The sequence below is a fragment of the Molossus molossus genome, unplaced genomic scaffold (genome assembly GCF_014108415.1).
Source record: "Molossus molossus isolate mMolMol1 unplaced genomic scaffold, mMolMol1.p scaffold_m16_p_16, whole genome shotgun sequence".
Taxonomy (NCBI): Eukaryota; Metazoa; Chordata; class Mammalia; order Chiroptera; family Molossidae; genus Molossus; species Molossus molossus.
Genome location: NW_023425351.1, coordinates 71,156,989 through 71,183,270, shown reverse-complemented (window position 1 = coordinate 71,183,270; position 26,282 = coordinate 71,156,989). Strand labels below are relative to the sequence as shown.

General features: G+C 54.9%; 1 protein-coding gene across 1 annotated transcript in view; it reads left to right on the top strand.

Moving 5' to 3' along the window:
* The window catches only part of FAM135B (family with sequence similarity 135 member B), a 92,343-nt gene that overhangs the window by 44,337 nt on the left and 21,724 nt on the right, over positions 1 to 26,282 (top strand). The window contains exons 6-10 of the mRNA XM_036264156.1: positions 2,241 to 2,367; positions 13,971 to 14,124; positions 16,268 to 16,317; positions 17,824 to 17,979; positions 18,647 to 18,720. Of these exons, the coding sequence (XP_036120049.1) occupies positions 2,241 to 2,367; positions 13,971 to 14,124; positions 16,268 to 16,317; positions 17,824 to 17,979; positions 18,647 to 18,720 (561 nt within the window). The remainder of the gene's footprint in view (positions 1 to 2,240; positions 2,368 to 13,970; positions 14,125 to 16,267; positions 16,318 to 17,823; positions 17,980 to 18,646; positions 18,721 to 26,282) is intronic.

Below are 26,282 nucleotides of genomic sequence, written 5' to 3'. Positions count from 1 at the left end.
TGGGAGACATGGAGGTGGCCGGTGACGATCGGCACAGACCAGAGAAGCTGCCCCCAGGCTGAGGGTCAGGCTGAGCCGCCCCACAGGGCAGGGGAGAGGCGGTGGGGGCAGCGAAGGGCACCGGGAGCTGAGGGACACAGGCACGGAGCCGGGACTGGTAACCTGCAGACCAGACCTGAAGACTTGGCTTCTCCACCCGGCTTGGCATTTTTTCCACTGAGCGTATTTGAGAAGTCGTGTAACATCCCGAGACACCTGATCTTCCTCCAACGCAGGGATGCCAATGGGTCCTGTCCCTGAAGACTGAGTGACTCCCACGTGGGGACAGAGGCCAGGCAGCGGGGAGGGCCCTGTTCCGGCCCCCTCGCCGGAGAGGAGCAGAGACCTTCGCCGTCAGCGCTCAGACTCCTCCAGGGATGGGGTGGAAACGGAACTGTCTCTGCTCTCTGCGGACGGATTTCTGTTCCTTAGCTCTCAGCGGCTGGGGACAGAGGCACCTTGGGAGTGACGGAAAATACCTGCCAAGTAGAGCAGGCTCCTGTGCTCTCCAGAAAAGCCATTTCCAAAACACGAATCAAATTCGGTCAGAAGGAAGCAGGTGTGAAATTAACACGTAACCTCAAAAGACCCCTTAGCCTGGCCGGTGTGGCTCGGTGGACTGAGCATCAGCTCACGGACTGAGAGGTCCCGGTTCAAGTCCCGGTCGGGGCACATGCCCAGGCTGTGGGCTCGATCCCCAGGACGGGGCGTGCAGGAGGCGGCCGATCGATGTTTTTCTCTCTCTCCCTTCCCCTCTCTCTAAAAAGAGATCAATAAAAACATATTTTTAAAAAAGCAAGCAACCCCTTCCCTGAAGCAGACTGAAGGAGAGAACCCCGTACGGACCCCTCACGGACGCAGCTGGGTTTCAGCTGAGGGACTTCGATCCGCTGGAGGGATCAGGACTGCACTTTGGTCAAATCACCCGCCACGTTCACGGTCACTCGCAGTCTGTCCCCCGAAGGTGCCAGGGGCACCGCTGCCCCGATACATCTCCCTCCTCTGGAATGGTCCTCCCTGCTGTGCTGGGCACTGGCTTCGGATCTCAGTTAGAGACAAGCCAGAGGGTGGTGCTGTCACACCTGGTTGTGTTTGTGGACTGGCAGCCATGGCCACGTGACTGTGTAAGGCCTCGTTCGATGTGGTATGACCCACAAGAGCCGCACGCCTCCGTGAAGTCACGGCTATTTGCCGGACACAGTACCGAGGGCTGTGCCCGGCTGGCCTCCTGAAGTCCTCACAATGACCCCGGGGAAACGGGGGCACCGGGACATTGGAAAACTATGCCCGTGTCACACAGCTGCCCGGGTCGCACCCTGGCCGCCTCCCAGCCGCTTGGCCACACTCTACTCGAACGACCTCTGGCTATTCATCCTTCTCCCCCAGTTTGGCGTATAAACGGCTCCGTGCTCACTGGCCTGAGTGTCCCTCCCTCATGTTACATCTGCCTCTCTCTAGACCAGAACGTCCTTACAGGGAGGGTGTGCCTTCACCATCTTGCACCGTGACCGCTACCCACTGCCCGGCATGAGGCAGGAGCCTCGGGGATATTTGAACACATGAATTAAGCAGAAATATAGCGTTAGCCTCATTCCCCTGTCCGTAGTTTAAGCAGACGCGGTCTCTTGGATTAAAACCTTCCTGGAGTATTTCCTGAGCACCTAGGCCGGAGGTGCTGCCGTCCGGGGCTATTTATCACCAAGGCCTCTTCGCCATTCGAAACTGCGCATCTCACCGGGGAAGAAGGCACGCCTACAAAATGGTATTACAGTGCAAGTCAGCCGACCGTTAGCATGTTGACGGGAGAGGTCGGGTACAAAGGGGAAATGGGTATAAGTAGACTTTGTCAATTGATCAGTGGATGGCAATCAGAAAGTTCAAGGAGGTGATCATGGACCCGAGTAAAATAAACGTAAGTCATCACACTACTTCCCGGATCTCCTGCGAGCCTGCCTTGAGGGTTGCTGGCACGCCAGGCTGGGCAGGGCCTGCCCGCTGGTCTGTGAGCAGGTGCCGTGTTCCCAACTGGCGTTAACACTGGTGCTTCATTCACAGCAGCCTCTGACGTCCGCGATCCGATCAGAACCACCCCTTCCAAAGGGCTTCTCGTGTGGGCTCCCCGCCACCGCCCCAAGGGGCTGGCGTGGTGGAATCTTCGCTTCCTCCACATTCCTCTCCCTCTTTACTTCTCTCCGGTCCAGTTTCACTCGTCCGGGAAGAGGCTCCTGGCTTGGGAAGGGCAGCTCCGACTCGGGACCGGAACAGTCCAGCCTGTCCCTGGAGAGCCTGGTCTTCGGCGCTGGATACTGCAAGCCCACGTCCTCAGAGGTAAGGTCAGCGTGGGGGCGGGGCTGGCCCCCAGACTGGCAGACTTCGCTTGCGGGGTGCGTGTTCTGGGAGGTGCCCGCTGGTTTCAACGGTGTCCTTCGGAGACCCTTTGCTCTGTGTGTCCCTCCTGTGGTCTGCCCACCCATCCGCTCTTTTGATCGCTGCTGCATGCACCAGACGTGTTCCAGATGCTGGGCCCCGGGGCAGATGCAGGGATCGGGGTTGGGTGTGGCACCTCTTCTACCTGGTCCCTCAAAAGATGTGGGTCTCTGGACGCCACGGGACCTGTGTGCGGGGCTCCCCCAGACCACGTGGGAACCCTGCAAGCTGGCTATCACTGAGCTGGCTTCAAAAGCTGGCTTCGTGTCTCGTCTGCTCGCTTCTCTGAGCCTCAGCTTCCCCATCTGTAGAGTCTCATGGGGTCGTGTGTGTGCCCTGGGCTGTCGTGGATGCAAACTCCAGTGCTTGGTACTCAGCAGGTGCTCGGTGACTTCCTACCCTTCCCTGGTTCCTCCTTCCACAGAAACACCTGCAGTTACTCTCTGATGCCCGGGGCGTTGGCCACACACAGAACTTCCTGTCCATGTTTCTCCTGAGCCGGTCGGGTTATTTTTATTAGGGACCTGCTCAGAAATAACCAGCCTGTGTCATTCTGGGTTCTTTAGAGAAATAGAACCAATAAGACATGGACAGATAGATGGTAGACAGATGGAAAGATAGACAGACAGATAGATAGATTGGTAGACAGACAGACAGATCGGTGGACGTAGAATCTATTTGGGATACGCATAGCATCTCTCTATAGGAACAGACTTTAGAGCCCAGGAGAACTGCTTTGAAAGTGGACTCCATGCCTTGTAGATGCCGGACCTCGGGCAGGCACCGAGCCTTCAGGAACCGGTGTCCCCAGCATGGACCCAGCCCCTGGCTGAAGTGACAGGGAGTGGGAGGCGGAGCCAGCTGGCGCGGTGGACTTGGCGGCGCCACCTGGTGCGTGGCTGGCTCCGGGGCTCCAGTGCGAAGGCGGGCTCTCTGTTTCCTCTGCCTTCCCAGAGCCAAGCACAGGCCCTGCGTCGTGACTGGGGCCTGTGTGTCCCCTAGATCAGTCCTGACTCCCCGCTGCAGACCCAGCCCTGCTCCAGACTCCCCGTGGGCCCCCTAAGCTTCTGCACGACTGCATCACAGCCCGGCCTCACCCCTGCCCGGCCTGCTTCTCACATCGCACCTGTGCGGCGGGGAGCCTCCGGGCAGACCTGCTCCCCGGGGGCATGGGGCACCAGGGCATGCCGAAGGCCCTAGACCAGTTCAAAGCATTTTCAAGACAAGGGCCTTTGCTGGGGCCACGGGAACATTTGGGGATGAGAATGTTCTGCCCTGAAGGAACTCAGTGCTCAGCTCCCTGCACATCCCCCAGTGGCTTGTTCAGAGGCCACCCCCTCCGGGAAGCACTCTCTGATTTCCTGAGCAGACGTTCTCTCTCCCGGGGCTCCCTCCACAGTCAGCATCTCTGTCCCTGCTGCGTTGGGCGCTGCGTGGCTGGGAGCAGAAGTCCCCCCATTTGGCTCCTTAGGCCGGGGCCCAGCCCGTGCCTGGCACGCGTGGGTGTTGCTGCAGGAGTGTGTCGCAGTGACTGACACCAGCGCATGGACAGTGCTCATGGAGAAGGCGGTGGTGACTGAGCTGACGTCCGCTCTGTCCTCGCAGACAGAAGGGGATGGAGGGACAGGACAGGGATTGTCCAGAAGCCCGGGGCCTGGCGTGGGCGGCGGGCTGGGGGTCGCTGCTGCTCATCCAGCCCGTCTGGTTCTGCTGCAGCAGGACCTGGCGCATCTCTGAGGCTGCTGTGACTGGGAGAGAAGGTTCTGGTCTCAGACGCCTGCTGTGCTGGGGGGGGTGGGGGGTCTCCATCTTCGTGGGCTCTCAGGTTCCTCGACTCTAAAACGGGCTAACTCCTGTGTTTTCAAGACGATTTGAGGCGTTAATACGTGTAAAAGCAGGACGGGAATAGACTCATAGCAGACATGGAGTATGGTATCTTTAAAAATGTTTTCTCTTGGCTTTTTGGGGGATGTGTGTCAAAGAAGAAAGACTCCCTGGCGTCTCCCCGAGTCAGATAAAGTAGCCGACTTGTGGGTGCCGAGCTATGAACTCGTCCCCGGGGCACAACTCGCTGATTTCTTCTCGAGACCGGTTCTCCTTCATGCGCCATCCATCTGGGCCCCTCCAATTCCGCGGGCTCAATGCGGCCCAGCCTGCCTTCCCACCTGGCAAGGCAAAGAATTAAACCCACCCCCTGCCTCCCCTGGGGGCTGCTCCTCCAAATCCCCGGGAGGCTGCGCATTAGCAAATCCCCCTGGATCCGCAGAGGGGGTGCCCGGGAGCAGGCGTTCCCTCCCCGGGGCTCCCTGTGCGGAGGCTCCTGCAGCAAGGAGGGGCTCAGAGCAGAGGGCTGAGTGGGGAGACCAAGCACGGAGGGGAGTGTGGCTGTGTCCCTCGGTCATGATTAGCCTCTCTCACCTGTACCCCTTTCCCAGAGCTCAGATGTACGGAGGGAGCGAGGGCAAGCTCCCCCCCCCCAGCACAGGCCAGCAGCTCTGCCCTGGAGGAATTGTTTTCCCTCTCTGCCTCCTGGCTTATCTGTCGAAAGGGATAGTAATGCCTCCCGCGGGGTTGCTGAGATTAAATGAATAAGCGTACGAAAGCCGTGAGCTTAGAGCCTGGCATACAAGTGCTTCACGAAACCCCTGCTGGTGTTATCTTTCTTTCCGTTTACCACATAATTAAATTGCATGCTGCTCCCGAGGCCTCAGTGTGGCCCGGCGGGCAGGGCACTGAATGAGAGGGCGTGGGTGAGTTCAGTTCTGGGCTTCAGCACCACCCTGCTGTGTGACCCTGAGTCAGAGGCTTGCCCTCTCTGGGTCTCAGTTTCCCATAGAAAGGGGATCGGATGAGATGGCCCTGGGGCCTCCGTGCTGTTTTTACGGTGACATTTCCGTCTCTGCCTGGCACCGCAGGGGTGCTTGACACACGCTTGACCTGTTGGTCCAGCCTTCCCAGAGAAGCAGAACCGGTAGCATGTGTGTGCGCACACACGTGTCCACCCACGTAGCTCAGAGAGGGGTTTATTTCAGGGAACTGTCTCGTGGTCGCGGAGGCTGGCAGTGCAGGGTCAGCAGGCTGGAGACCTAAGACAGAGTGGGAGTTTGGGTCCAAAGACCATCTGCTGCCTGAATGATCAACTTCCTTCGATGTGTCCTTGGCCGGAGGTGAGGGCGGGCAGCTTTTTCTATTCAGGTCTTCAACCGATCAGATGAGGCCCACCCGTTACGGAGGGCAATCTGCGTGGCTCAAAGTCTAATCGTTTAAATGCGAATCTAATCTAAAACAAACCTTTGCAGAAATGTCTAGAAAACTGTTGGACGATATGTATCTGAGTACCCTGGCGTGACCACGTTGATGCAGAAAGTAAGCATCAGAAGTAATATCGTGGCAGATCGGGAATAATTACTCAGAATCAGCAGGACCCTTTTCCCTCTAAGAGGTGGCACACCGCCTTTCTGCACCGCGCGGGGAGCGGAGAGGGGGCAGAGTGGAACCTTCTGGTCCCGGGCTCTGCCTCCTTGGGCAGAACATCCGTGTGTCCAGGAGGGTTGGAGCTGCAGGTGGGGCTGGCGAGAACCGGCAGCGGGGCCTCCAGAGGCAATGCCGGTCCAGCTGGTCTCTCCTCTTCTTCCTCTTCCCGGCTCACCCTGGCCTGGGGGCACAGTGACATCTCCGAGGAAGGGGGGAATTCAGAGACAACCGCAAGGTGGCGCACCGCCCCCCATAAGCTGGCTCAGGGGAGTCTGTTGTCAGCTCAGCCTGTTAAACTGTCCCCGTCACACACAGGTCACCCACGGCCACCATATGCCTGTCCTGCTTCACAGCGTGTCTGCTCTCGGCGTATTTGTTAGCACAGATGCAGACGTCAGAAGTCCAACCAGTCCGCACCTTTCAGAAGCTCGGCGGCGGTGACGCGAAAGGCAGAGAGGGCCTTTTCCGGGAGGGGCCCTGCTGTTGGTGACAGCGCCGCTGTTAGCCGGGAGAGCCCGCCAGCACCTCTGCAGCCTTTGTGGGGTACTGTGCGTGTCCAAGCCCCATTCCGAGATCCGGGGTCAGCCCAGCTAGAGCGCGGGTGGAAAGCAGTACTAGAGAAATCGCCCAGGGGTTCTGATGTGCCCCCTCCAGGCGACGGCTCTGAGGATGGACCAGGAGTCCGGCCTTGGGAGCTGGGCACACCCAGGTCTTTGAGCGCATCACCTTTCTGAGTTGGTGATAACACCCACATAAAACTCGGGGTGCAGAGTCAGCGCTCAGCCCCGCGGATGTTCACCCTGGGCTTCGTTCCGTGTCTGTTTCTCCTCATGTCCTGCGGGCGTCCTTGCTGATGGCAGGGTGCCCCACCCACTTCCCCGCTGACCCCAGGCTGCTGGGGAAGCCGGCTCTGGGCCTCAGCCCCTCACTCATTCTTACCAACGCGCCTCCGTATGTCATTGCTATTGCCTGTTTGCTAACCACTCACATACTGTACCTCCACGTCTCCTGCGCACCCTCCACTGGTGGTGGGACCAGGAAGGGCCTGCCCTGTGCCTCGGGGCCATGGACCCCATGTCTGGCTTCGGATCTCAGTTAAAGACAAGCCAGAGGGTGGTGCTGTCACACCTGGTTGTGTTTGTGGACTGGCAGCCATGGCCACGTGACCATATAAGGCCTCCGTTCGACGTGGCGATGTCTGCGGTATGACCCACAAGAGCCGCACGCCTCCGTGAAGTCCTGGCTGTTTGCCAGTCACAGTACTGTGGGCAGTGCCTGGCTGACCTCACGAAGTCCTCACAGAGCAGTCGGGCCCCAGAAACGGGCCCCAGGTGGAGCCATCGCCCGTGGCTCCCGGCGCTCTGTGCTGTGTCCTGCTTCTGTCCATGGCCACCCTCTGAGCTTCGCATCACCTGTGTTTGGGACGGAAAGAAACTGAGGCTCAGAGAGCTGGAGGGGTGGCCCCATGTCACACAGTGGAGAGCGGAGTGGAGAACCCAGTGCGGCAGACTTGCATCCTGGGTGCCTGACCCTGGGGTCTGCAGGGGGCAGGACAGAGCCCGAGTCCCCACCGCCCCCTCCCACACTGTACGCCCTCCGCGTCCCTGGCTCCCCCTCCCCCGCACCCTGTGGAGAAGGCTTCCAGCTCCTGAACATGGCAGCAGTGCTCTGAGTCATCTGTACTCACAGTTGCTCCTACAAACCAATTTGAGCCTCTCTGTTCATTGAGTAGTTCGAGACTTGGCGTGGGTTCGTGAAAAGAACAATTTTATCTCCTGCCTGGCCTTGGAGCAAAGGGATCCATATTCAAATTGGAATCTGCCATTTACTAGCTCTTGTCCTTGCGTATAAGTCAGAGACACACTTTTCCTCCCCTGGTCAGTAAAGGGACAGTAACACTTGCCGTCACTGACGGGCAGGACGCCGTGTCACCCCCGTGAGGAAGGATGCCGGGGGCAGCTTCCGGGGTTAGCAATTCCAGAAATGACAGGAGAACTAGCTCTTTGATCCTGCCCCCCAATACCAGCCTGTTCTCCTGCCTCGCGTCCTTTCTCCCTGAAACATGAGCAGGACCAAAGGCGTATTCCAAAGCCCCCCACTCCCTATCTCCGGTGTTATGCATAATTGAATATGTTTGATGGTTTCTATCATCCTGAAAAATCACTTTACAAATATTGAAATAATAAAGGATCCATCAAACCACAGTGGTGTAATAGTACCTTCTGTTCCCATGGCAACCGTGCCACTAGTGTTCAGCTGGGGGATTATCCATGGCATTCGTCCGCGGACGCACGTCGGTGGGCTCGGCGAGTTCGCGCGTGTTTATCATCACCTGCCGTGCGTTCTGCTTATTGTGGGGATTTTGGAAATGGTTTTATTGTCTGCTTTGATTCAATTTAATTTTTTTCAAAGGGCAGAGTTGCCAGTGTTCAGTAAGCAGCTGCGTGGTTGTGTTGCTTCGTCTGTTGTGTGTGTGCGTGTGTGTGTGTGTGTGGAGATAGGTCGAACAGGGTCTCTGGAGTGGAGACTTGGTGGCGCAGGACAGTTCAGGAGGCAGGACGTCCAGTCCTCCGGAAGCAGAGGGGGAGGGGCATCTGCTGAGCAGCTCCCACCGCGGGGCCCAGTGCTCACTGTTTGCAAGCACCGCCTCTTCCGAGCCGTCTGACATCCACGGACATCGCTGAGTACGAGAGCCGTCCTACCGGGGAGGAATAGGAGAATCTGCGAGGCCAGGCCTCGTTCCCAGTGACAGTGACTCAAACTGAAATTCTGACCCAGCCCTAGACGATTCCGAAGTGACTGTTCTCTTCTGTGTGTTTGCGTGAAGGTAGATCATGGTGCTGAGCCCGTCCCGCGGGTGATGTGTTCAGAGTGATCAGCACATGGTCAATACCGAGCTCATCACCTTCTCCTGCTGCTGTTGGTCTCATTAATTTTCGCACAGTTCCCCCGAGAAGTCGTAGAAGTAGAATGATCACCAGTTTGGGTCGTGTGAACACAGAACTCGGTTAGCTCGAGGACTGAGTCTACACGGACTCGGTCTGCGTTTCCCGGAACGTCTCCTTGTCCACAGCTCTGGAAGGAACCGCAGTGACCATGTTTCCTTAAACACTCCGTTTGCACCTGTTTGGGTCTGTGAGCCATTCTTATAAGAGGGCTGGGGGTGAAAGCTTCCTTCAGCGACTGTCATGCTGCTGTTTGGAAGGGACAGGTCATTGTCCTGGAAGCAAGCATCTCCGCAACGTCAAAGCCTCAGAGTTCTTCACGTCCTGCCTGTTCCATAGTAACATCTACTTCTTACCTGCCCCCCACTGGCGCCCCACTGCAAAGCGCTCAGGAAGACACCACGATGGCCTTGAACACTGTTGCATCCAGTGCCTGGGACATGGGGGACCCCACTAACTGTTGTGTAGAGAAATGGGGGCCAGACGAGTGACCTCGTGAGGAAGCCCAGACCCTAGCTTTCCCCATTTTCTAGAGGAATCCAGTCTTTCTTCCAACTCAGAAGCTGAGAGCTGTTCAGCTCTACCTCCTGTTGTAAGTCAGAGGGTCTGGGGATGCCTGCATCCTTGTAGCCAAACAGCACATGCTCTCATCCACCATTTATGTAAAGGTAGGTGGAGGGCACATTTCCAAATGCTTGGCCTGGGCGAACCTGTTCGTCAGGTGCCGTTCGGCGGTGACCGTGTTGACGATGTTGTCGCCAGCCGACGCTGACATAGATGGTCTCACGTAACCCTCGCAACAATTGTGAGGCCATCGTTATTATAACCCCGGCCTGCCTCGGGGAACTGAGGCGCAGAGAGGTCGTTTGCCCGAGTTCCCGTGGCCTGGACCTGAAGAAGGTGCTCAACTCCAGGGCCAGGGGTCGGAGCAGGCTCTGCAGCCTCCTGCCCGAGTGGCCCATGCCCCAGGGTCCCTCCTGTGCATCGTCACTCCCTTCCACCGCCGTGGTGTGTGTTATGTGGACGTGCTGATTGAAGGGGCTGCCGGGTCGGAGGTTCCCATGAACGAATCCGAATGGAGGGAGCTGTTTCTCACTCCCCAGCGTCGGCTCCGCCCCCGGCTGTGCGGCTCACTGTGGAAGCGGCTGTGGTTCTCCGGTGCCCTCTCGTTCACACTCATGCCCGGCCCCCGAGTCCTTTGGTCTCCAATGGGTAACAAGAGCCGCACGTCAGAGGGTTTTGCTCGCAGCGTCCCCCTGGCCCATCTTCCAGGACCTGGAGTGCATGTGACCTGCCCAAGGAGGCTCTGCCTACCACCCAGGCTGGTCACGGAGCCTCACGCCTCCCTCTGCCTGCTCCGTGCAAGGTCCACCCATCTCCCCGGAAACCATCGTCCATCCTCCTGTTAGACCAACGGCCTCTCAGGGGCAAACAGTGTCGTCCATGCTGGAGCCCTCGTGTGTGTGTGTGTGTGTGTGTGTGTGTGTGTGTGAGCATTTGACGCTCAATAAATACCACACGTGCAAGTGTGATCATTCAGAATTATTCTGAAAAGCCCTCTCCCTGAAGTGGTTAGACGTGTGTGTGTGTGTGTGTGTGTGTGGAGAGAACACAAGCCTGTGCTCGATACTTGCTGGTCTGCTGCGGCCCCCGTCTCGGGTTCCCTGCAGAACTGACCCTATACTGAAAGCCCACTAGAAGGTCTAAGGGGAGAGACAAGGACCAGATTTGCAGGAGAGACTTCAGAATTCACAACAGGAGAGTCATTGGAGATGCTGCCTCTACACCTTCCTCTGTATCTGTTGAAAGAACTCAATACCTTTCAGCATTAAGATCACAAAAGCTTAGAACTCTGCCTCTTTAACACACCGTAGAGAACCTCTCCAGCTTCAAAAGTAGGCCCTGTTGGAATGGTCACAGCACCCCAGGGCAGTGTCGGTCGGCCCCAGAGACAGACATCTCACTTAACTCTGCCGATACGTCTGAGTTTATGATCTCGAACGGGCCTCTCGGGGCTGGGGGTGATTATCACCCGGTCCTTCACACGCTGCACAATTAATCCCGTTATCCGATGGCCAGTCCGCCTCCCCCCGTCCTGTCCATTATCCCTGCCCTCAGCTGAGAAGACGTTGATGTCAGTGGATTCAGAAAAGCGCCCTGTGGGACAGCAGAGCAAGGCCCTGCTCTGGGATTCTGGGTTGTCTCTTAGTCGCCATGGCACCAAGAGCCACTCACTTCCCCTCTCAGGGCCCGGTCCGCTTTTGTAAATTTATATCAGGGATTTCAATTTCCCTGAAGGTTTGGGGGACCGGATGTGAGGACTAGCCAGACACTGGAGTCGGGACACGCGCCTTCCCCGCTTCCACGAGAGGGTCACTGCTGTGTGTTTTGTTCATTTCTTACGTGTCCCTGGGTGCCTGCCCATCGGTTCTTGATCACCGTGACATGTCAGACCATCGCGACAGGAGTCCAGCCTGTCTGCCTGGCCTCATCTGTCTCTCTCTCTCCTGGCTCGTTTACCTTCGATGGGCAGAGTGATTGTTTCCCTGCACTTGATTTATTTGTTCACTCTGAGTCTTTGTTTATGAAAGGTCCCGTGCTTGGCCTGCCCGCTCTCCATCCCTTCTTCAAATATTCACCTGTGGCGCCGCCTCTTCCAAGAAGCCTTCCTTGCCTACACCACCACACATGCCAAGCATCCTAAGGCTTCTTCCAATGTATCACCACATTTCAGCACAATTACGTGTTTGTGTCTCTGGTTCCTTCAACTTCAAAATATTTTCCTCCGGGGAATGGGGGTTGGGGATGGGGAGAGTGTATGTTAATCTCTGGAGCTCACATGTTTAGCAAATAGGAAGCCCCAAATACAGAGCAGTTAGGAGCATGATAAATGGAACTCCACTGGCCCCATGCCTTGCTGAAGAACATAAAGAAGCCCCATGGGACTCCCAATCATACTTGTCACGTGAAAATCTCGCTCTCTAAAGTCAAACTGATCAGCAGTGACAATGCATGCATTTACCCAAAATGCATCATAGGCATTAAGGTAACTCAGAGGATAGTGATGAATCGTTCAGAGTTAACATGTCATAACGAGTTATTGCTTTTTAAGGTTTAAATAGGTCCGAGTCTGTCGGGGATGTAGGGATTGACCGATCCGCTAAAGAAAATGCGACCACTTAGGTGTATCAGTGGAAGGATTCACAGGAAATTCCTACTGATCATAAACACAAGACTGAAGGACTGCGTGTTTATTGTGCTAATGCAAAGTTTTACTCTTTTTTTTTTTACTCTCTTCCTTGCCCAGTGAGGGCCGTTCAGGCCTTGTCCATGGTGCTGAAGCTGGTGAGCAGCACAGGCTGAACTTGACCCCCAGACCCCAGGTTACTCCTGTAATTCCAAGCCCACAGAAGTTTTAGGGGACTCTCTTGCTTTGCTCCACAGACTTGAAGTTAGTCAGATGAGTCTTGCAGTGGTTTTTGAGCAGCTGAATCATACTGAGTAAGCTTTACGAAGACGCCCTAACATTTTCTTTGTCTCTTGAAAAATCCATGATGTCTGGTCTTGACAGTGAAACATGACCACAGACGTCGTAGGTCCTGGGCCTCTCCGGTGGGTCCTGGAGCACTTCCTGAAGGAGACAGTGGCGGCAAGAAGATGCAGGTGTGAGCAGGGCCAGAAACAGGAGGTCCGGGGATGCTGCAAGCCAACGGACTAGGGACCCGTAGCTAGTGGAGCTGAAGGCTTCATTAATCCGATGTCTGCTTTGATTTCTGCTTAGTCACAGCTCACGGAGGCGCTGCAGGACTTAGATTAATGCCTCCCTCCAAGCCTGCAGACCTAGCTGAGCAGCTGTCTGGTGCCGGGCTCGGTTTCCAGAGGCCCACGCCGCGTACTGAGCACCTCGGCTTGGGAACCATCTCTGCTGTGGACGGAGCCCAGTGACCTTGCCAGAGTCATTCGATTCTCAGAGCCACCGTCTTCTTATCTGGGAGATGGGGATAGCGTTCCTATCATTCATTGTTTCGTCTGATGAGGAAGAACTTCAAGGCATGATAAGTGATAAAAAGCAAGGAACAGAGCAATGTCCAGAGCATTAGCTGACATGTCTGTGTGTTTTCAGGACATACCTGCATATTGTTAAGTACATGTACACACATATGTGTGCATATGCATAGGGACATATTCTAGAAGGCTCTACAAGAAAGTGTTGATTCTGGGGGATGAGGACTCTGTGTTGCATTTCCTTGGTAATGTGGAGGTTTCTGCCTATTCCTATTTCATTCTGAAGATGAGAACTGGCGTCTCCGCCTTACATGGTGCTTGTTGATGATCAGATGGGATAGAGCCTCACAAACAGGCAATTCCTCCTTCTCCTTAGACCCGGGGCCAGCTCGCACCCTGCGTTGCACATGCTCTGTTAGTTTTTCTGCAACTGTGCTGACTTTGTTCCTAACACATCGGGAAGATGGGAAGTCGGAATGTGTGGCTCACCCGTGCCTGGTGAACTCACGTCCTCGCGACGGAATCTGGTGCTTGTGAAATGGGAAAGTCTTTTGATGCGAGACCCTGTTGAATGTGTCTCTTAGGTACCAGCCAGAAGGGACCTCAGACCACAGAGCCGGGTTCATGTGAGGCCCTGTGTTCACGCTCAGAGCCGCCTCCAGAATGCCCTCCCAACAGGACGCCGTCCCCTCAGGGTCTCTTCCTAACTTACCAGATGCGTTTTTCTCCTTTTCAGCACGAGGTACTATCCACCCACATGCTAGGAGGCTCTTGCTAAGTTCCTCAGCTCCCTGTGAACAGGAACGCACCTCTGTCTGTCCCCATGGTGTCTTCTTACAGGGACACCTGTGAGTGGCTTCCATGAACCTGTGAGGTCGGTGCTGTCGTCATCGTCATCATCCTCTGTTATTAGCAGTATGACTATGATTGTTACTGCTTTATGGGAGCGTGGTAAACGGAGGCTTGGCTCATCTCGGTGTTTCTCGCACACAGGGAGAGGGAAAAGACTCACCCCCTTTCCGCTTTCCTCAGGACCAGGCTGCGGGCACAGGCACTCACTGTGGCTTCTGTCCCCAGCAGGGGAACTTCTACGCACCCTCCGAGAACTGCATGCAGCGCGCTTACAAGTGGCACCGGGGGCTGTGCCTCCTGCTGCTCCGTGCCTACCGGGGACTCCGCGCCTACTTCCTGCTCATCATGAGGGATGTCCCCGAGCTGCCGCACCTGGAGCTGGGTAAGGGCCGCACAGGCACACTCACCCGCAGGCCCCGCCTCTGAGGACGGGCGTAAGCATGCTTCTAACCTCCAAGCAGAGAGCCCTCCCAGGTCGGTATTTCGGTACCGCATGTCGTTCCGGCAGGAGAGTGCTGGACGTGCCAGAGCAGGAAGAAAAGACACAAGCAACTCAAGGAGCATCCATCCCTCCATCCCTCCATCCATCCATCCATCCATCCATCCATCCAACAAGCATAGATCACCTACTCCGTACCTGACACTTCTGGGCCCTAATGTTAAGTTGCTCCCTAAGGAAAAGGGCTGGTCTCCACTAGGCGGTACCTGCAGCTTACAGAGTTTAGAAGAACCCTAAGAAATACCTCCATAACCAGAAGGTGTGTACCTTCTTTTAAAAAAATTGTCTTTATTGATTTTAGAGAGGAAATGGGAGAGAGAGATAGAGACATCGATGAGAGAGAACATCGACTGGCCGCCTCCTGCATGCCCCCCACTGGGGATGTGCCCTGACCGGGAACCACACCGGCGACCTCTTGGTGCAGGGGTTGACGCTCAACCACTGAGCCACACCAGCCGGGCAATATACACCTTCTAATCTGGAGGATCGTGGAGACCTCTTAGTGATCATCACAGCTTCTTGCCCATCATCAGACATGGTGGAGACCACTGGATCTGAATCCTCTTGATTGACAGGTAGAGGGACTGAAGCTCAGAGAGGTAAAACGACCGCATAGGGTCACACAGCATCATGTGGCAGAATCGTGGCAGGACCAGGGGTCCTACAGTGACCCCCAGGGTAGGATCCTCATTTCAGGTCACACTCACTGACAGCAGGTGAAATGTCGAGGTTTTCTCCAAAGTCCTCTAACGAGGCCCCTTTGCCCCAAGACCAGAAGCCAGTCCTTAGCCTGGGATTCAACGACAGAAACCTGCTCGGCCTCTCATGTCTCCCCCCGCACCTCTGGGCCTCACCGGCTGGGACGAGCCAGGCTCTGGCAGCATCTGTGCCCTTGTACTTTACCCACCGTTGCGCCAAACTGGTCACAAAACGATGACTGATTCGCGTGACCCTCCCCCACTGGACACAGACGCCCCTGGTTCCTCGTACATGGTGCCCAGTGACAGGCTGGGGCAGCACGTGGGGGACTGAACTCTGCTGACATCTCAGCGATGAGCTTGACCAGCTCTAACACGTGGACAGCGCAGGCGCCACGCAGCCACGCAGCATGGCGTGGATGTCCTCTGCAGATTCCAATGCAGTGCACGCAGGAGAGACAGGAGCAGATCCGAGCGGTGTGCTCGGCTCAGAGGGGACGTGGGGTAGTGCAGCAGCTGCTCAGGTCTGATTTCACATCTTTGTCCAAAGGAACTCGGGGTTTTACTCGTTTGTTCGTTGTCTTTGGTTCACGCATTCATCATCTTATTTCTACTGGGCACATGCTATGTGCCAGGCTTGGTGCCAGACAGCAAGGACGCAGCTGGGATTAGTGTGACGAAGGCCATCCTGTCAGGTGGGGTGCACAGCCCCGAGGACGGCCGCCTCGTGGACAGGTGTGCTCTTACCTGGGACAGGGCTGTTCTCTCATCCGCCTGGGCCACCCACACCACACCACAGCCACTGGCCATGCACAGTGGAGCTAGGGGAGAGTTCAAACACAAGCCAAACAGAACATGAAATCACAAAGGGCTGGTGGCCCCTGGGTTGCTGCTGATGAGGTGGCGGGATGCCAGGCTCCCCTCCTGGTGGCGGGGAAGGTTGTGGTGACCATCATGCCAGAGTCCGCAGAGCTGGACAGCAGGCTGGGCTCCGCGGCTCCACCTCCCTGGACTGCCAATCATGCGTCTGTACGATGGAGATGCAAACCCACCCCACAGGTGTGCCACGCACGTGTGCCGGCAAAGGCTCACAAGATGTGCAGTCGGAACCTGCACCAAGAGTCCTCGTGGACCTCGTGGGGTGTGAAGTCTCGGGGCCCCGGGTCAGGTGTGTCTGCCTTTCCAGCAGACCCTTGTGGGCAGGAGGGACAGGAAGGAGCGTCCCAGGCACTGAGCTCCTTGCTGTGACTGGAGGGCTCCTCTCCTGCCGTGAGCAGTGGCTGCGTGTCGGGGCGAGTCCGTCTCATGGCTGCTGTTTCTTTTCCCAGAGTCCCTCGCTGTGGAGGCAACGCTGGCCCGGCTGTGCTCGGAGCTGCAGGTACGTGGAGAGCTGAGCCCTCAGGTCGGGTGGCTGGAGTCATGCATACCTGGATGTCGGCTCCCGGCCCTGATGAAGGCTCTGCTCCCTCAGCAGCCTCCCAGGACGGGGGGAGGCAGGAGAGGTCCCCACTGGTTTGCCACAAGCAGACACAGAGGAGTGTGGCTGCCTTAAAGTCCCTGAACCCCTAGGCTGTGGGCCCAGGCCTGAACCCCAGGCCACGGGCGGGCCACGGTCATACTGTGTCGCCTCCGGTCCCTGCAGCGGTTCAGGTGATAACCGTCAGATACATCTCGTGTGGGCCCCAAGGTGCACGGGCACCACCCCGCTCTGAGTGCAAGTGCTGCCCAGGTTCTATTTGGTGCAAAGCAGCTGAACTCGCTGACTGCTGCAGGGCTGTGGCTGGAGACAGGAGGGGAGGGAAGTGGGGTGGGTGTCGGCCTGCTTCATGGCTGCTGAAGGGCAGGCCTGGTGCTCCGAGTGGAAGAAAGAGCCCCTCCCCAACACCCCTGGGTGTGCTCACAGCCCTGAGAGCCGTTAGAGGAGGAACGTCGCCACCTCGTGGTCACGCACGGAACTGACTGCATCGTCTGGGGCTGCATGGGCTGGGGTGGAAAAGGTTCCGGGGGTTTCCGTCTGCAAACGCAGGGCTGTGCATTGACGGGCGATGGGTGTGCTTCCTCCACGTGACCCTTGTACACAGTTATTAAGTGTCCACTTCATGCCAGCCACTGCCTTGGGTAGGGATAAAAGATGGAAGAGACTTTCCCAGCACTAGAAGCCTCTGGAATGGACGGTTCACATGCCGGCAGACGCTGCCAGAAGGGCCAGGGCCAGGCCAGGGGCTCTGAGATGGGGGGCAGTCAGAGTGGGGTGTCCAGAAGGGCCAGGGTGAGGCCAGGGGCTCTGAGATGGGGGGCGGTCAGAGTGGGGTGTCCAGAAGGGCCAGGGCGAGGCCAGGGGCTCTGAGATGGGGGGCGGTCGGAGTGGGGGTGTCCAGACGGGCCAGGGCGAGGCCAGGGGCTCTGAGATGGGGGGCGGTCGGAGTGGGGGTGTCCAGACGGGCCAGGGCGAGGCCAGGGGCTCTGAGATGGGGGGCGGTCGGGGTGGGGTGTCCAGACGGAGGAGAGGGTGTGCGGACACCTGCCATGGGAAGGCTGCGGGGGTGTGGCTTCGGCTCCCCCTGCCGCTGAATCGCAGCCGTGTGTCTGGCCATGCGTCTCCTTGGCCGTGCTCCTCAGTCCCTGGTGTCAGCTAGTTCTCCTGTGTGACGATGATCAAAGTCCACGGAATCGTAACTGCAAGGACGGAACGGGCGTGCCCGCGGAACACGGGGTGCTCCATGGCCCGGTAGTGAATATTGACGAGTGGAAGCCATGATGATTGCAGGACACTGCGCCCGGGACGTAACGGGAGAGAGTCAAAGCTACGGAAGGAGAGAGGCAGGGAGAAGACTGGGGTCGCTCCCGGAGGAGGGGCCTTGACCGCCCCTGGCTGCCTCCCCAGGTGCTGAACACTCCGGAGAGGGTGGCCGAGCAGATAAGTAAGGACCTCGCCTGGCTGGCTTCCCACCTGATGGCACTGTGGACCCAGTTCCTGGACACGGTGACTCTGCACTCCCAGGTGACCTCCTACCTCACGCAGGAGCACCACACCCTGAGGGTAAGGCCAGGGACCTGGGGGGGGGGGCTCTCCAGCAGTTGGTTCCTGGGGCAGGAAGAGTTGGGGTTGGTCCTGGCTCCCCGTGAACCAGACTGAGTTTTGTCTGGACATGGCCTCTCAAAGCGGGCTCTCCCGCCCGTAGACCACCTCCCTCAGCTCCACACGGCAGCAGAGCCCATCGCAAGCATGACAAGCGCTTTGAGAAGTATTTTCAAATGTCACACACCCTTCGTGGGGTGCTTGTGTGCTCCCAGTGGGTGTGTGTGGACAAGTCCCGATACGTAATAGAAGGCGCAGGCTCCTCCAGCCAAAGGACCACACACCTGGGTGCACAGAGGCTCGGGATGTGCCGCAGGGCCGGCTTTGCAAATTCTCTGTCATCTGCATTTGTGTATGGCCCCTGTGTTCAAGGGTCTTACGTCCTAGCAGGAGAAATCAGACCTCAGTATAAAAATGACAGAAAGCGATGCGAGAACGGATTCATAAACACGTTAAACTATCCATGAAAGAGGGAGGGCCCTGTGGAGGGAGAGGAAGACTGTTGTCTGGGGAGCGGGCTCGGCTCCTCCATTAGGACTTACCTCCGGGGATCTCACTTTCCCCATAAATTCGAGGTGCTGCCCATGCCGAGCCCACGAGTGAAACTGTGCGTGGTTTTATCCCTCAGGTCCGAAGGTTCTCCGAGGCTTTCTTTTACATGGAACACCAAAAACTTGCGGTCCTGACCTTCCAGGAAAATCTGTGAGTAACCATTACATGCCCGTGTCACCCCTCAAAGTTGGCACCCGAGACGTTGTTCAAAGTGACAACTCCCCTTCATCTGTGACTGCGGGGCCGAGGTCACCTGCCTCCGCCCGCCGGCACAGGGGGCAGACAGAGCGCAGAGGGGGCGCTGGCCGGGGCGGAGGGCCGCAGCCAAGTCATCTCCATCGGGTGTCATTATGGCTCCGCCGACAGAGTCGCGCCCTCCGAGGCCCCCGCGGACCTCGGTGGCAGGTCCTCCTTGCAGAAATGAAGTGAAGCAGATGGTGTGGGCACGGGCTACGTCAGGGGAAACCACGGAATTCGCCGGGGACTTTGCAGTGCCTGTGGGATGCGTGTCGCTGATTTAGGACTAAACTCCCTCATGAGTGGGGCTGATGAAGTTTTAAGTTCACCTTCATCCAAAAATAAAGAAACAAAATTAAAATATAGCCCAGAAGGTCAGAGTGTTGGCACGAGGTGAGGTCCTCCTCGCTCAGGTGTCCCTGGGCAGCAGAGACGTGGCCGCAGGACGGGCTGGCCCTCGCCACGCCGGCCCGAGGGTTCCTGTCGGCCTGCACGAGACTCGCCGGAGACCTGAGTGTGGATGAGGAATGTCTGCGAGGCGGCCGCCAGCCCGCAGGGGCACGCGAGGTTCACCCACCGCTCGGCACACCCCGGAGGGTCTTTCACCCTCGTCTGCTACGACCTCGCCCCCCACATCCGTGTCTGGGACGCTCACCGCCACGGAAAGCCGGCCTCGTGGCCCATGAACGTGAGCGGCCCGCGGACACCGCGTCGTGTGTCGGAACAGTTGGTTCGCAGATGTCCAGAGTCTGTCTGTCCTTCATTTACTCAGGCGTCCGTTGCAGCCCTGGCTAGAACTGCCTGAATGCGTTTCCTCAGACTGAAACCAGAACAGGTAAAAATACGGAAAAGCAGGAAACTCGGTCCCGACTCACCCCAGCAATAGGCAAACCTCCTCTGGCTGGGCCACGGGTGTGTTCCCAGGAGTGTGAGCAGCCACGGAGGTGACGAGACACACAGGCGACTGTTGTCCTGGAAGAGTTTTGTTGGAATGCCGGCCACTCGGGAGAGGACAGGTGATCTAGCATCCGGCGGACCTGGGTCCAAAACCCTGATCCTCCAGGGGGCCCATGAGAAAGTAATTTTATGTCCCTCTTGGTTTTTACTTTTATTACATTATTATAGTTCTTGCTAAACCTTACCTAATCTCCTTGAAACGGGCCGGATGGTCGCTGTGAGGACCGAGTGAGAACCCGCGTGCCGTGGCGCGGGCGGTGCCAGCCATCGGGCGCTCGGGGCGTGTCGGATGATGCGCGACGCGTCCACAGATGTGTATCGCGACCCGGGCACCGCAGGGGCAGCGTGGAGACACCGTTCTCGGGGGTCACCCATCTCAGTGGAGAAACATGATGTCAGTTTAGGCAGGGGCGAGTGAAGGGAAGCAAATCAAAGCAAAGACACAGAGAAGGAAGAGAAGGGGACCAGCCAGCGTCCTTGCCAATGCGGAGTCACTAGCTCTCAGAAGGGCAAAAGCAGTCGACTCTGGTCTGCGGTGTTTGCGGACCCCGTGGGAATGCTCCCTGGGGCTCAGCTCCCAGCTCCAGACGGGCTGTCCCCGAGCGTGGGCTGGGAAGCGGTGTGGGCAGTGCGCGGGTCCCGCAGCGCCCCGGAGAGGGGAAGACTGTTGTAGCAGCAGTGATGGGGGAAGGTGTCGCTGAGGACGGGCTCACAGCGAGCTGCCTCAGCGGTGATGTAGGGGTACCCCGGGGGGAAGGTCTCCTGTGGGAACAAATGCTGAAGTGCAGACAGAAGACACGGGCAGGCACGGAGCAGCCCGTGGGACCCTGCTGACCAGGGTGAAGGCTTTGGACTTCATACCATGACAATTATGATCAATGTCATCTTTTATTGTCGAATGAGTTTGGTGGAGAGACCTGGACTTTCAGATCTCCCAGACATGGTTTGTCATCTTGGTTCTGTTGACTGGTCCTACTTGTGACGTCAAACCAGCTTCTGGACTTCCCTCGGGTCGCTTGGGTGTCAAGGGGAGAGCCCTTCATGCAGCAAATATCTATTACCGTTGACTGTGATCCAGACACGATTCGGGCTGTTGGATATCCACCGTGAACAAATCAAATTTCCTGGGTCGTGGGGATTTTATGTAAGGAGTAGGAGTAAATAAAACACGACATGCCAAATGTGGTCAGCGCTGTGGGAAAAAATACCAGTGTGAAAAGAGACCGTAATGTTTGTCCCCTAGTATAACTTTGGAGATGAGAGAAATGTATACTCATTCAATTAATAGTGGCCATCAACCTATAACTTAAAACATAGACTAGGATAGAAACAAAACTGTTCAAGAAGAAATGAACATTTAATTAAATCATTAAGAATAAGAGCTATTGCCCAGCTGGTGTGGCTCAGTGGCTGAGCATCGTCCCATGCACCAAGAGGTCCCCAGTTTGATTCCCAGTCAGAGAACATGCCCAGGTTGTGGACCTGGTCCTCAGTGAGGGGCATGCAGGAGGCGGCCAATCAGTGTTCTCTCTCATCGATGTTTCTCTCTCTCTCTCCCTCTCCTTTCCTCTCTCTCTAAAATCAATAAAGGAAAAAAATTTTTTTAAAAAAAGAATAAGAACTATTGAGAAAGAGGGGCGTTTCATTTCTGGCCAAATATCACCAGGTGAAGGTACAAAGTTCTGTGAATAGGACTGAAACTGAAGCTAGTGGTCAGGCTGTGCAGCTCTGGCCACCGTGTGAACAAGGGTCTGCCCGTGGAGGTCAGAGCTGGACAGAGAGACAGCTGCTGCAGGTCCTCCCACTTACATAAGAGGCAAGAACCTCCTTCCCACATGAGGGGGGACAAGTGGACCGACGAGGTGGCCCAGGTGTTGATCTATCTGTCGAGATGCATCTTGTTTACGTTCAGACTGGATTGCGTTTCTCAAATAACAGGTCAGGATCATGGAGTGGACTGTGAGATCGACCTGGTGGACGTGGGGCGGCACTTTCTCCATGAAAAGGCTGGGTAGGGTAGGGTTGGCTAGAACAGTATCGGGGAGGATGGAATAGATCGTGAGAGCGCGAAGTGTTTCTGAAACTTCGGTGGCTGTGTGTGTGTCTCTGGGAGTCTGTTGATCGTCCGAGATGCCACATAAAATGACGACTGTTTCCTGCCACGGTTGTGGTATTTAAGAGTGTTCAAAAGTCATGTAGAACTGGCTAGCAGCAAGGGTGTCTTATGGTTCCTCTGTGTTTAGCCAATGTCTAGCCAGCGCTCTTCACATGGTAGAAGTGCTCAATGAAAGTTTGTGTAATTCATGAAAGTGCAAGTGTCCATGTGCATAAAGACCTGTACTGATGACTTCACTTCCACTGTGTGAGTTTACAACTCATTTGTGTTACAAGATGCTGCGTGTATGGGATTGGAAAGGAGACACTTTCCCTGCCTTCCTGAAGCTTAGTCTGTTGAGATGACTCTGGCAAGAAACTGTGCCGAGTGCTTTGTACGCACTGGCTCGTGTAATGTCCACACTACCTCCTGCAAGTAGGAACTGTTTTTATTCCCACGGTTCAGAAGAAGAAAAACCACCACCACCACCACCTGGGGACACCTGGGTGGCTTACAGAGGTGAAGTGATTTATCTTAGACCACACAGTGAGCAAGTGACCTATCCACGGATCTGTCGCAATCCAGATCCCACGTCCTAGCCCACATGCTCTGGCTCCTATATGTAGCGTTGAGTCATTCTTCTAAAGAATACACCTGAAAAATGAAATGTGGATTTTTCAGCCTCTAAAATAGAAGGATCTGTAGGCTGTTGGGCTGTGCTGGAGTCAGGGCAAAGGTGGCATTGAAATAAGTAGGTAATAAACAGAGTAATGGTATTAAAGCAAGCACTGTGGTCAATGTTACATGTTGCATGAAAAGGAACAATGCTGTTAGAGTTCCAAATGTAGCTACACGGTGTGAGCAGTGTTACATGTATCAAAAGTGGAAGTTCTGACAGTGGAGCACTGACTGCTCCATACAGCAGTCCCCTGGGAGATTCTCATCTTTCTTCATTGAAACTTTATGCCCACTGATAGAAGCTCCCCGCCCCCACTCCCTCCAGCCCCTGCCACCAACGCTCCACTCCCCGATCCCATGGACTGGACAGTTTAGCCACCTCATATAAGTGGAATCCTGCAGTATTTGTCCTGTGACTGGCTTCTTTCATTTAGCGTAATGCCCTCAAAGTTCACCCGTGTTGTCGCATGTTGCAGAATTTCCTTCTTTTGAAAGGTTGAATGGCATTCCATTGCACCACATTTTCTTCTTTTTTTTTTTTTTTTTATTTTTTTTTATCCTCACCCGAGGATATTTTTCCATTTTTTGTACAGATAGAGTGGGAGGGAGAGAGAGGAAGGGAGAGAGAGAGAGAAACATCGACGTGAAGGGACACATCGAGTGGCTGCCACCCGCACAACCAACCAGGGCCGGGGACAAACTGCAACCGAAGTACGTGCCCTTAGCGGGAACCGAACCCGGGTCTCTCTGGACCGCAGGCCGACGCTCTCACCGCTGAGCCAAACTGGCCAGGGCACACCACCACATTTTCTTTATCCATTCCTCTGTCCACGGACACTCAGCTTGTCTGCGTGTCTCGGCTGTTGTGGGTCATACTGTTAGGCTTGTGGGAGTGTTACTGTCCCTGAAGGTCCTGATTCGGTTCTCTGGGGGGTTACCCAGAAGTGGGATTGCCGGGTGATATGCGATTTCTAGTTTTAAACTTTTGAGGAATTTCTGGACAGCGCTCCATTGCGGGCGCACCAGTTTTCATTCCCACAAAGGTTCCACCGTGTCCACATCCTACCACACTTGTTTGTTGTCGTTACTTTAATAATAGCCACCTGACAGGTGTGAAGTGATATCTCATCATGTGTATGCCCCTAGAATATTTAATCATTTTTTAAATACATACGAAGCCCTGTTTTAGGCACTTGATCACGTTCACAAAGTCCCTATGCTAAAGAAGCTACATCCCAGCAGGAGGTAACTCCCTGCGTTAAATAACTTAGACCTGATTCTGCTAGACCTACCCTGCTGTATTATAATTACTTCATCAATCACCTGATTTACTAGTGATGCCATAGGCTCTTTAGGTCTAGAATTGAGTTTCAGCCCTCTGGGTATACACCCTAGCCTGTCTACACAGTCATGCATGTTGCTGTTTAATCAATATACTTTAAAAACTATATTTTTTTATTGAATGCTTTAGAGAGAGGTAAGGAGAGGGAGAGAGAGAAGAACATCAATGAGAGAGAAACATCAATCGGCTGCCTCCTGCACACCCCCTACTGGGGATGGAGCCTGAAACCCAGGCCTGTGCCCTGACTGGGAATCCAACCGGCAACCCAACCAGCACCCCTTTGGTGCACAGGATGATGACGCCCGATCAACTGAGCCAAACCTGCCAGGGCCATCATCAATATACATTTTTTTTTTAAACTCATCTTTATTGTTGAATGTATTATAGATGTCCCTCCTTTTCTCCCCTCCTCCCCAGTCCCACCCCCCTCCAGTCTTCCCCACACTATTGTCAGTGTCCATTGTTTATGATATATGCATAGAAGTTGTTTGATTTATCTCATCCCACCCTCCCTCCCCCCTCCCTTTGAGGTTCATCAGTCTAACAATTAATTTGTACTTCTTAATTCCTTCGTCTTTTTCACCCATCGCCCAAGCCCCCCCCCACCCCCCAATCTGGCAAGCAACAAAAAGTTCTCAGTATCTATGAGTGTTTCTGTTCTACTTGCTCATTTTGTTTGTAGATTCAATTGATAGATATGTATTAATTGCCATTTTATTGTTCATGTTTTTGTACTTTTTCTCCTTTGAGAAAACCCCTCAACATTTCATATAATACTGGTTTGGTGGTGATGAACACCTTTAGCTTTTTGTTGTCTGGGAAACTCGATATGTCCATCGATTCTAAATGATAACTTTGTAGGCTAGAGTAGTCTCGATTGTAGGTCGTTGCTTTTCATCACCTTGAATATCTCTTGCCACTTCTTTCTGGCCTGCAAAGTTTCTTTTGAGAAATCAGCTGACAGTCTTATGGGAGCTCCTTTGTAGGTTATAGACTACTTTTCTCTTGCTGCTTTTAAGATTCTCTCTTTGTATTTAACCTTTGGAATTTTGATAATGATATGTCTTGGTGTGGTCCTTTTTGGGTTCATCTTATTTATTTATTTATTTTTATCCTCACCCGAGGACATTTTTCCATTTTTCACTCAGATAGAGCGGGAAGGAGAGAGAGGAAGAGAGAGAAACATTGATGTGAAAGGGACACATCGAGTGGCCGCCACCCGCACGACCAACCAGGGCCGGGGACAAACTGCAGCCAAGGTACATGCCCTTAGCGGGAACCGAACCCAGGTCTCTGTGGACCACAGGCTGACGCTCTAACCGCTGAGCCAAACCGGCCAGGGCCGGGTTCATCTTGTTTGGGACTCTGTATGCTTCCTGGACTTGTATGTCTGTTTCCTTCACCAAGTTAGTAAAGTTTTTGTCATTATTGTTTCAAATAGGTTTTAAATTTCTTGTTCTTTCTCTTCTCCTTCTGGCACCCGTAGGATGTGAAGTTGGCACGCCTGAAGTTGTCCCAGAGGCTCCTTACACTATCCTTATTTTTTTTTTTCTTTTTTTTCTTTTTGCTGTTTTGATTGGGTGTTTGTTGCTTCCTTATATTCCAAATTGATGGTTTGTTTCTTGGCTTTACCTACTCTACTATTGATTCCCTGTAAATTATTCTTTATTTCAGTTAGTGCATCTTTCATTTCTCACTGGTCCTTTTTTATGTTATTGATGTTCTCACTAAGTTCCTTGGAGGTCTCACTAAGTTCCTTGCATGTCTTGCCAAGTTCCCTGAGCAGCCTTATAGCCTGTGTTCTGAATTCTGCATCTGTTAGATTGCTTATCTCCATTTTGTTTAATTCTTCTCCTGGAGTTTTGTTCTTTTCCTTCATTTGGGACATGATTTTTGTCTCTTCATTTTGACTGCTTCCCTGTGATTGTTTCTATGTATTAGGTAGAGTTGCTATGTCTCCTAGGCTTCGTAGGGTGGCCTATTGTAGGTGTCCTGTAGGATCCAATGGCATAGCCTCCCTGTTCGCCCCAGATGGGCCCTCGAGGTGCACCCCAAGTGTGGACTATACACCCTTCTGTTGTAATTGAGTCTTGATTGCTGTTGGCACCTCAATGGGAGGGATTTACTCAGGCTGATCAGCTGCAAGGACTGGCTGTGCCCACTGACCACTGGCCTCTGACTCCCTTGGAGGATCAGCTGTGCAGGGCCCACCACACAGAGCAAGTCTTACTTCAGCAGGGCTCTGGGACCCACTGAGTCCACTCACTGAGTGTGTCACCTGTGGAGGTGGTTGGGTGGTGGTGTTTCGACGTGGTCTGAAGCTGTCCACTGGGTGTGCTGGCTCTGGGGCCAGGTCAGCCTCTGCCTGTGTTCTATCCATGGCCACCAGGCATAAGCTACAGA